Source organism: Quercus suber, unplaced genomic scaffold (genome assembly GCF_002906115.3).
Source record: "Quercus suber isolate HL8 unplaced genomic scaffold, Cork oak 2.0 scaffold_743, whole genome shotgun sequence".
Classification (NCBI taxonomy): Eukaryota; Viridiplantae; Streptophyta; class Magnoliopsida; order Fagales; family Fagaceae; genus Quercus; species Quercus suber.
The window spans coordinates 4,834-17,134 of NW_027070181.1; the positions used below are offsets into that span (position 1 = coordinate 4,834).

At 33.5% G+C, this 12,301-nt stretch overlaps 1 protein-coding gene across 1 annotated transcript; it reads right to left on the reverse strand.

Moving 5' to 3' along the window:
- Nucleotides 1–218: 218 nt before the first annotated feature.
- Nucleotides 219–7,947, reverse strand: LOC111988646 (probable apyrase 6). Its single transcript, XM_024020429.2, has 8 exons — nt 7,117–7,947; nt 5,989–6,101; nt 5,370–5,477; nt 4,063–4,117; nt 1,554–1,745; nt 1,355–1,452; nt 1,040–1,236; nt 219–912 (listed from the first exon to the last, which is right to left on the reverse strand). The coding sequence occupies exons 1-8, from the start codon at nt 7,697–7,699 to the stop codon at nt 639–641; spliced, it is 1,620 nt and encodes a 539-aa protein (XP_023876197.1). The 5' UTR covers nt 7,700–7,947; the 3' UTR covers nt 219–638.
- Nucleotides 7,948–12,301: the final 4,354 nt, after the last annotated feature.

Below are 12,301 nucleotides of genomic sequence, written 5' to 3' on the forward strand. Positions count from 1 at the left end.
TTCAACCAACCAATAAGAATTAATGATAATAAATCACACGACCACATGTATTAACTGATTAAACAAGCTTGCATACAACATTTTCATATATATATATATATATATATAGAGAGAGTAAAAAAAACCAAAACAAAGAGTACCAAATTGTAGTCTTCTAATTTGGGAAATGATCAAGCATTTGGTAAGGGATAAAATTAGATAAAAAAAAAAAAAAAAAATTTAAAAATAACTGAGATTTTTAATTCCCACTAAATACAAAATGGGAATATGATCCTTGTACCATAGCCCTACTATTTTACCTAACCTTGTAGACATCTAGTTTGGGTAATGATGGAGCATTTGGTATAAGGATTAAATATAAAAAACTGAGGTTTTGGATTTCCACTACATACAAAAAGGGAATATGATCTACCCTAGCTCCCCATAAAACATTAATTTATATTCTGTACCAATACCCCCACATTTATATTCAGTTCCCATCCACGTGACTTAGGGCATAATCAGGAAGCATAAACTAATTTAAATGTATCATAGTTACACAGATTTCTCTTCCTGATTGCAAAACCAGGGACTAGGTTCAGTGCCCTTGTGGATGAGCAATTTACGAAGCCCCCTCGTGGAAACTTTTGGATAAGCAATCAATATCTATTGACACGGGTAACTACATACCGTCCTCTCTCTAGATCAAAAATTGTCTTCAACTGGGGCTTCCTCCACTTTGATACAGACCATGCCGTAAACATCAAAATAACAAAGATAGCAATTATAGAGAGCAGTGTAGGTGACTCATCACTAATAATGTTAGAGATCCAGTCAGCTTGCTCTAACTCCAAGCTAGCTGTGCTCTGTAGGATGAAAGCTCCTAAAGCCCAATCAAGTGGAATATTTCCCACCTGATTAGCAACCCCAATCCTGGTAAACCAAAACTCCAATCAATATGATTCAACTTACTGCAAACATAAAGCCATATGTACACAAATGCACACAAGTGTGCCATTAAAGGAGCATAATCTGCCCAGTGGTAAAGCCAGGAAAGTACCTTTCGTCATCCAAAGAAACTCCAAGACTGTCATGAAGTAGGGCCACAATATATGCCGAAGAGAAGCAATAGTGCAGTAAATCTTCCCCTTTAAATGAATGGTATTTCTTCTTCAACTTTGACCAATCTTCTCCGCAAAATTGTTGTCCAGCCATCGTCAATTCAGAAAGATATGCCCTTGGACCCAAGCGAAAGAACTAATCAAACAGAAACAACACAGAGAAAAAAAGACTCAGAAAAACATGTAACTAGTGCATCTAAATGGTAATACGATATGTTGACCTAACAAGAAAAAATAACAAATTAGCTATATACCTTCGATGTATAGAAGAAATTTTCAGTTGCCAAAAACTTTCCCTGAAGTTTAGGTATAAAAGTTGATCCTATGTAGCAATGCTGGTAAGAGCATTTCTCTGTATTCAGATAAAGAAATGATCATCCTCACCACTATTTGGAAAAGAATGAACAGAAATTCTGTGAAACAGGAAGGTATCACTGAGAGAGTATTGCTAACCTTTTCCTTTTTGTAACAGCATTAATGCAGCAGATCTGCACTCTGAAAAATTCCCCTTGGATTGAAGATCAACTAAATTTCTATTCTTTTGTTCCAAAGAACCAGGAGAAAGCTTCCATGACTCTACATTATGCGAGTACCCCTTAGGAGTACAAGGATCTATGAAAATTCCCTTTTGAAGAGATTCATCAACTGCATCAATGGAAACTTGTCAGAACTAAAGAAAAATAATTTCCTCCTACTGTAAACCATGAGGCATTATGTGGTTATGCCCCAAACCCTCTCAATCAAAGATAGCAACCAGAAACAGAAAACGGTAAGCAGAAATAATACTTTTGATCAGATATGGTCTACTAAAAAACTTCCATTAAACCTGCACAAAATGTACGAACCCCAAATCCAGGTTTAAAGAGAGGTTTTTCTTCCCCCTGCGGTAAGGGCTTTAAGACAAGTAAAGATGTTCATTGTGCTTTTTAATCAAGCCAACTTTCTAATAAAAATGATAGCAGGTAAACAAGGAGTCAATTTAAGATTTAATACATGTCATCTTTTCTTCCTCCCTTGCATATTTCTAGATTCAATTTGTCAAAGAGGGCAAATTTTCTAGTTAATTCTGCATGAACATGTATTTTGTGTGTGTGTGTGTGTGTGTGTGTGTGTACAATTTAATCCGAAATGTATTAAAATCTGATTTCAGTCAACCATGATATGGGGCAGCATTCATGTATGACTTAATTACCTAAAAGTTCTAGATACCGCTCAAATCTGCTTAAATCAAACCATCTTTAGATGTTCCATGACTACTGCACTGCTTCAATTTGTTTCACAATATATACATAAAATAACTTAGAACAAATTTGACATATATATAAGTTGAGTGAGAAATTGGCATCTATCGTTTCATATTTGATTAAACATGTTAAATTACCAATTGTCCCAAAAGTTTAAACTATTGGGATATGGTAAATTTCATCATTTAACCACACAATTCTAACACTCCCCCTTGCATTTGGGCCCATATTCCTCTTAATAAATGAGGCCCAACACATGGGATATCATATGGGAGGTAAAGTGGAGGAGATAAGGATCAAACTCAAGATCTCTTGCTCTGTTACCATATTAAATTACCGATTGTCCCAAAAGTTTAAGCTATCAAGATATGGTAAATTTAATCATTTAACCACACAATTTTAACAAAGCATATGCCAGGTAATAAAGACTTCAATTACTTTATGGGAAAATGAACAAAGACCCCCTGACATGTAAGTCAAAAATCAAACTGACCCAACCCCTGTCCTTTTGATTTGAAAATAAAAACCCCTAAACTTCAGAAAATGGCCAAATCGATACTTCTATTACCATTCCATTAATGTGGTGGATAGAAAATGCTATCACATGTAGTGCAAAGGATAGCATTTTAATATAAAAGTTCTCTTTAACTTAAATATTGATAATAAAAAAAATCATTTTAATACTCTACTATTCCCCCCCTTTTCTTCTTCTGCTGCTTATTCTTCTTCTCTCTTATTTTACTCTCCTGTCTCCAGCAACCACCACTTAACCACCAACCTTGTTAACAGATAACACTAACCTCTTCTCTTTTAACACCAATAAAAGAAAAAAATAAAACCCAAAGAAAACAGAGAGCAACAATCAAATTCTGACACAACCACTCCAAAACCATTACAGAGCCATGATTCCGCGGGTATCACCCAAGCATCCTCCAATAAAACCACACTGCCCTGAAACTTTTCACCAGCAACCAAGACCCATAGCTACTCATGCCCATAATTTGTCTCCACCAACCATGAGCATCTTTCAACTCCAACAACAAACCAGTGAAAATCCATGCCCACAAACACCACATAACTAAAGCCCCATAGCCTCAATGCCCAAACCACCGCAAACCACCTTAGGGAAAAACTATATTCCAATACACCCATCACCAATCCAACCACTATCATAGGTTGGCGCCCCTTTCACAAACAACAAAGGCATAACTCTAGTGGACCAGTGTTGTATGTGTAGATGTAATGGCCACAGTATGTACCATTTGTGATTGCATTGTTGATGTAGCTCAAAAGTTGCGGTCCATAGTTCTCTCTATGTCTGCCTAAGACCGTTGCAAAACTCTTCTTTGGATGGAGGAATTGATTTGGAAAACATGGCAGCTATCTTGTGTGGAATATGACCCCCTCATCTTTTGTGGGTGCTTTGAAGGAAGAGCTACAACTGCACTTTTAATGGGATGGAGGTTTCAAGTGTCGAACTGAAATCTTCATTTGTGAAGAAGACTGTTTGAATGGTCTTGGTGCATGGGTGTTAGTGATAGGCATTCACTTGTAAATTTCAGACTCTCTCTTTTAGACTATAATTCTATTTTGTTTTACTATTCTTTAAAAGATTTTTGCATGCATGCCCTGCCTACATAAATTCTCTTCTTTTACCAAGAAAACTATTAATTATCAAAAAAAAAAAAAGAGCAAAAAGCAAAAGTATTGTTATTTACCCAAGTTCAAGTCTCCTGAAATAAGCGATTCCCTCAATGAGTCAAAGGCAGCATTCTGCAAAAGAAGAAAGGTTACACATTCTCTAAACTATATAGTAGCACCTCAATGAAAATCAAAATGCAAAACTCCAAAGCATTCACAATAAGGTTACTGCAATTAGAAGCAACTAAGCAGGGTAACGTCTATAACCACAATTACATTTTGTAGTTTGCTAAAAACTAAACAAAAAGTAATAATAAAATCTGTTAGAAGGTATGATATTTTCAAAGTTTGGAAAATGAAGTTGACAACATACTTGAACACATGATTTTGGTATGTTTGGGGAAGGTTACAGAACCAAAATCTAGGGTATGTCTGAATATTCCAACCAACTCCCCTCTCCTCTCCCTCCATCCAAACAAAGGGCTAGTTTTTACAAGATACACCTACCAATTGTATAATATGAAAGTCTAGCATACTGCATACAATGTCTAAATTTTTTAGCTCTTAAACATCTCCTTAATCATAACTAACAAAATTAATAATGACAAGAAGTCTAGCAGTCAATGATATTATTAATTTAGATCAAATGGAAGACAACGCAAAATAACAATAAGGAAGCAGATCTATATTGATTTCCACCAATGGGAGAGGGTAAAAAAGTTGAAATAAAGAGCAACGCATTTGTTCTCAGACCTCTGTCATCTAACCATTATTACCCAAAACAAAAAACCATCTCCCAAAGATTCTGAATTTTTCATTGAACCAACAAAATCACAAGATCTGTTCAACATGATTAAATTCAATCAATCAAAATTTTCTCTTACCTTTCACCCAAGAACACCCCAAATTTTCACTTTTTTATATAAATAAAAATATCCCAATTTTCACAATATTGGCAAGATTGATGCTAAATTTTAATGGACCTGGTGGGCCTCCTGCTCACAACAGTTATGATTAGCATACTAGTCAGGTCATCACATTTACAGACTAGGTTTCTAAAAAAAAAATTGTTACTGTGGCAGCGCCCAGTTAAGATCTTATTAGTTGACCAGTTACAGAATAAAGTCGTAGTACAAAGAGGATGAAATACCTTAATATCTCACCATAAAAATTAGTATAATGAGAAATTCAGACCACTGGTACATAATATAATTTTTTTAATTTATAAGTAATTAAATTTTATTGATGAAGAGGAACTACCTCATGTACACAGGATTTATAGTAAGATAGATAGCCTAAGAATTACAAAACAGTAACACTGGCAGATAATATAGAAAGAACACATGTCATACTGTTTACAATTTGATATAGAAATGAAGAATACCTGTCCAAATTGAAGAAAACTGTGGCTGTAGAGATTATATGTAATATTGCCAAATCTAACAGAATGTGAAAACTCCGGAGGGACTGACTCACTTGAAACAAAGGTAACCTGAAATAAAATCAAACCAGATATTCTAAGAAATGATCTCATCACATATTTCCATGCTTCGCAACTTCCAAAACCAAGCAGAGTAAATAAAATTCATTCAGAAGCACTGCAATAGGATATAAATAGAACAAATAAATTACTTGTCGAGGCATGAAACCAAGTTGCACTAAGTCTTTAGTTTCAGCTTTTTAAACTAACTCTAGCATGAAGTACTAGATGGGACCAAATCAATGAACTTTTGCATTTCACACAGCATATCAATAGAATGACAAATTCTTGTCCTCTAGAGCTAGATTGCTCAAATATATTCGCTAACCACTTTTTTCCCAAATATAAAAGGTGCATACTACTCTGGAACAGCAATGCCACCACAAACAACTTGTTTGCTTGAATGACTAGCAATTCCATTGCAGTGGAAATGGCATGGTGGTATGGGACAAAATTTAAAATACTACCAATAAAGTTCTAAACATTTCGAAAACACTTAATAGTAGGGGGAAAAGAACTAAACCTGAGCAGAAGCCCCACCAAGTTCAATAACCCCAGTTGTCTGTAAGGGATCACCTCCTAGAGTCCCAAGAGCATAGTTTGCAACAACCCAACCATATATCCCCTCATCAGAGCCTAACACAAACACATCATCCAGCATTAAGCTTCTAGCTAGGAAGTAAAGCAAAGCAAAGCAAAATTTGTGGCACTAGGGTAGATTAACTAACAGCATTTATAGGCATATGATACCCAGATTTTTTAAAGTTTCCCACTGGGTTAGCTATTTGACAACGTGCACTTTCTTTAAAACATAGCAATTCAAAAGTTGCATTTTAAAAACATATTTTAAGACAATTAATCATTTGGTAAAATCTGCAAAAAATGTGTTACCGTAAAAATGCAATTTTCCGGCAATTTATCAAAAGTAATCCATGAGCTGCTATTTGAAAATGCACCTTTTTCCCATTTTAAAAAGCAATATTTTCTTAACAACACATCGCCATACATCATTTTTCTTTTGTGTGCGTTTTCATTTAAAATCGCTCTTTACTCCAAAAACGGAGCCACTTTTTCCTAGTTTAGCTTATTAACTGTCCTTTGGTTCTGACATTGCTGTCCAGAGGCTCAATGAACTATTCATGCAACCCAATTTTCAATCATAAGCATAAAGAATGGTATCAGTGTCATCAAATCAATGGATCACTACAGTTGTAAGCTCATTCATTTAAATAGCACTATTAACAGCATAAAGAGTTAAACACCTGAGAAATTATTGGATTGATCTGAACCTCTACTTAACTATTGAAATAAAAGTTCTCTAAAATTGGGCCCTAATCGTATTAGATATATTGATTATGTATCTTAAGCAATTAACTACGTGTTAGAGCATTGAATGCTCTCTAAATAGCTAATAAAGACAAATGGCCATCACACAAGTGTAATGAGTAAATCATCATATTTGTTCTTTTTCATGTTTTCTTTGTCGACAAGAAACTTTACTAGTTACCCTAAACACGAAAACATGGACATTTTTCTTTGACAATAAGAAACTTGACCAGTTACCCTAGACACAAAAACATGTAGTTTTCTTCCTTGACAAGAAACTTTACCAATTACCTTAATTGCTTATTAAAAGAGTGAGTGGCATTACCGGTAATAACCGAAGCCCAATCGTCCTTAAACTTAAACCCGGAAGACCTCAAAACCTGTCTACACGACCCGAGAATCCTCTCCTGGAGCTCCGAATCGAGCAACCGGAGCCCCGCAGTAGCCATGAGCCGAATCTCAGTGTCCCCCCAATGCTCCCTCGGAACTCTCCCCTTCCCAAACTCCACAAGCTCCCTCAGCGACCCGCCGGCCGCATCCGGATCATCCGAAAAGGCCGACAAACCCGGCCTGACCCGCATGGACGCCAACCCGGTTTTCCCAAAATCGTACACCGGAATTTGACCCTCGACCCGGTACCCGAAAACGTGGATCCGGGTCCCGGTACTCCCGCCGTCGATCACGATCCCGTATTTTCTTTTACTTGCTTTTGTTGTTTTCCCGAAGACTAACACGTAAGAGACTAACAGAGCGAGAGAGACGAAGACCAGAGAGAGAATCAAGATGGAATTGGATTTTGCGGGCTTGGAATTGGGGTTCCGAGAGAAGAGGTTCGATCGGGCGATGGGTCGGATCGGGAGCTGGATCGGATCCATTTTATTGGGCTTCGTGGCATTCAATCTTCGCATCAAAGAGTGGGAATTGGCGAGAATGGAGACAGATTCATGTGAGATTGAGAGATATATAGATAGAAAGAATGAAAATGTTACGGTTAGAGAAGACAGAGAGGGCTAAGAAATCAAATGGATTCGCCCTCTCTATCTGATTCTGATTCTGATTGTGTTTGTGTTTGATTCTCTATCTGTTTCACTTCCTCTGTTATTTTGGAAGAGGAAGCTTTTTCGCGTTGGTTACGGCTTTACGCGTGAGTCACCGCAAGGAATACGTTAGAAATTTTAAAAAAAAATTAAAAATAAATAAAATACTATTTTGATCAAGTTTAAATACAAAAATAGGCCAATTCTTTAGGCAGGAAAAGAAAACAACTTTTGATAAAGTTAAAGCGCATAAAATAAAATATTTTTTTACCTAAATGCCAAAAACGAGGAACGGCGTAATAATCCATAAAATGATTGGGAAAGTTGATAAAAAGTGTGAGAGAAATAATATGTTTATAATATTTTTATAATAAATTTTAAGTAGTAGATTGTCACTGGTTGTTATTGTTGGGGAAAAAAAGTAATTTTGGCGTTAGTTTTAAATTTGAACCAATAACAACTAATCATCCTGTGATTTGTTATAAAAATGTTATAAAATTGTTATAAACGTAGCATCGCTCTAAGTGTAAAACCTGAAATTTCCAAATAGGTTAACCTTTCGAATTGTTGCGGAATCTACGAGTAAGCAAGAAACAACTTGGTATATTGAAACATCTTAGTAGTAAGAGGAAAATAAAGCAAAAATAATTCACGTAGTTGTGATGAGCGAAATGGGAGCAGTCTTAAGGGGCGAGGAAAAAAAACATTTTATAGTTTAGAGATAAAAACAAACTTTTGGCAAGTTTATACAAAGCTAACTTGTTTTCTTGCTTTTAGTTGTGATTTACAAATAAGTTAGAAAGCATTTGTAATATGGGGTTTATTTGTTGTTGGGTAAGTGAAATTCAGGAAAACATTTTTGGCTGCATATAATTTTTTTTTTTTTTTTGGTACCAAACTCCAAAAAATGTGGATTATGTTTAATGCGCTAAAAACAAACGAAAGTTTTAAGATGCATGAACACGTGAAGATGAACATGAAAAGAAATCACACAAAAAATTATTAGTATGAGAATTGTGACATAGAGGGATTGCGATTTTTAATGTCCTTCATGGTGAATATGATAGGAAATTTAAGAAAAGCCTTCAAAATTTTATGAATACATGAAAAATCACTATTATCTCTTGGAACCCAAGAAGAAAACAAAAATTTTTGCAATCATCAACTGAGGAAGAGTGTTGAGTTATGGTATCTGTTAGTTGTGAGATGGTTTTGTTGCCCTATATTTTGAATGATTTCAAGTGGCTAGTTACTTGGAAGTTAGAACCAACAATCTTGTATTATGACAATAATATTTCATGAACAAACCAAGTTCATAGAATTGGATTTTCAGCTAGTTTGGGAAAAGATATCCATCTGAGTCTAGTTTAATTTTTCCAAGCTTACACACCATCATTCCTTCACGTCACTAACATGTTCATCAAGCCCTAAGAGCATCAGCATTGGTGGTGTCAAAAATTTATCAATTTAGCATCACAAAAAACTATTTAATCTATTTTACCAACTCACTTTATAAAACACTCAATATTAGTGGTTTTATTTTAGAATTCAACACAATAAAATAATATATATATATTACAATAAACAATAACCACCACCACTAACACAATAAAATAATATAACTTTTAATAAAATATTATTTTGGCTGTGCACTGTAGCTCAACAGCCAAATTTTTTGACTTTCCCTCCACCATTGCAACATATTTTTTTAGTATTTGTGATGCTAAAAATAGCAAGAAGGCTTTTTAGCACCACTTATACATATGCTCTTAAGAACTCTACTTTCAAAAGATTCTTGTACAATTTGGACACTCTAATTAAACATCTATGCACAAATTTGAAGGGTAATGTTAAAATAGAGTGTTCATACACAATATGATAATGTTTGAATGTTTACCATCTTTAATTTAATCTATATTTATTTCAGTCACACGAATGATAATCCTAGGTTTTTTTTTTGTTTTTTTATTATTATTATTTTTTTAATGATTGATGATCCCAGGGTAAGGCTACAATAAATACTAAGCATTATAATACAATAGTTTGATACATACAACACAATAATATACCATAATAATCTTCTCAAAAAAAAAATACTAACATTATTTTTTTTTTTCTTCTATTTTTCATGGTATAGGAATTATCGATATCAAACTTCAATCCAACCCTTGGATGTGCGAATGGGCGATAATTCCATCATATGCACTGATGCACTCCTCACATGGAAGCATGTGAAACACCATCAATGAATTAAATGGAATCTCCTCAAATGATTAAGATTTTAGGTGTGATTCGTATATTTTTAATTTTTGAATCAATCATGCATTTATATCTTTATTTATTTATTAGAAGAATCATCTACTATATCTTTTTCTTTTTCTTTTTGGATAAAGAATCATCTATATCTAATTGATTTAACAATAAAATTATATTATGAGAATCCTCTAATATAAGTAAAATTGTGTCTCAACTCTAAAACCACAAAAATAGATTTCAGAGTTTTGTTATCCATACAAAAAGAAGGTATTCGTATTAGTTACGCTACAACATCTATTAATATGATGATTATCTTATTTTGAGTATATTAATAGAATATCTTATTTTGATTATCCCTCACAAATGTTACTCAATAAAAAGGATTTGGTAAGCATACTCAAACACATATTTTCAGTTTTTAAACAATATTATACGTATTTTCACACACTTTGTTACCCACACGTATATCAATAAAATACAAACAACATTACTCAAACTCCTCTACCAAACATGCCCTAAAACTGTTGACTTCTATATTTTATGTCCAAAAAAACTAAAACTGTTGACTTGGTATTGGGGTGGACTTCCCATGGTCTTGTGTATGCATCAATGGTGACTACACTATTTTTCTTTTTGTCTTTTTTTGAAGAGAACACTAATGGTTTTTATTTATAAAAACTGGGTGAAAAGTGAGATCAAATGAGAGTATATCATTATTATAAAACTAGCCTTACTACACATGTTTCGCGCATGCAATGAGTTTTTTTTTTTTTTTTCAAAATTTTCTAGAAATATAATAGAGAAAGAAGCAACTAAAACCATATAGAACAATCAAAATCATATGAGCAATAAAATGATTAAAAAAAAAAAAAAGCAGTAAAAGAATTACCTTGTAGGAAAGGACTACTCCTAAGAGGCATTTATGTATGTTTGATTTTAGTATCTGACTAGTCATTCAGAAGGAATAAGAAGACATGAAAGTGCCTAATTTTAAGAAATATGAATAAGTATCTAAAATTTAAAGTTTTTAAATTAGTTATTTTACATATCTAACCTTATTATTTAAACTTTTTAGTAGTATAGATAAAATAGATAATCACTTACAATCCACCACATCAGAGTTGTAGCAAGGAAATTATGAAATAGTTTATGGGCCTAGAAACCACCAAATAAATATTCACAACAATTCATGACACTGACATACCAGTCCACTAGAAACTACAATTTAATATTTTGAATGCCTTGTGTGGGATGGTACACAAATTTAGAAATGATATGAAATTGTTGTAATTTTTTGTTGCATCCCTGTAGGGACTCCTCTTTTTCTTTTTCTTTTTTTTTTTTTTAATTTTATTTTAAGGAAAGGACTATTAAATGTTAAAATAGTTTATTTAAGTAAAGCTATATTACTTAATTTTTAAGAAATTTGAAATGCTACTTCAATGAAAATTATACTACCAATTTCATGTTATTAATTAATCAATTTCTCTATTATTATTTATTAATCTCAAATTCATGCCGATTGGCCCAATTCTATCATGGGTCTAAAATTGTGACCTGTAAAAAATAAATTTTACCCAAACCCAGGCCGAGACAACCCATTGCAAGGTCTAGTTGTTGGGCTCAGGTTAATGAGATGGGGTAAAGAACAGTTAGCCTTACCAAAGATTTTTATAGTATCATAGAATGTGACTATGAGGTGTTGCCAACAACCCTCTTTGTCAATTTCAAAATTCATGCCTCTATTAGATTTATATTCAAAGGGTAAGCAATTTTTCTTTTTTTGTCCATATAAATTCTTCATGAAAATTACTGTTAATATATATATATAGAGAGAGAGAGAGAAAAGTATATAAATTTAAGTAAACAAGCATAACTACCTTGCATACTTACTTTTATTTAATTTTCTTTTTTGTTTTCTTTTGTATTAGAGAAGATTTTTCTTTTTTAGCACAATGACATGATTATAAATTGACAAAATTTTAAGGGACATGTTTCAACCTTAAAATGTAAGACTCTCTCTTCCTATATATAGCTTAAGTAATAGATGAAGTATTGAGCATAACTTTAACAAAATTAAAAATGGGGCTAACATGGAAAGTGTTTTGGAGTCAAACTTAGAATTCTTCAACTTCGTTCATTTGTGTGTGTGTCAGTGCGTATAAGTTTCCTATCACTATTCATAAATATTTGGTTGGTTTGTTCACTTAATTTGTC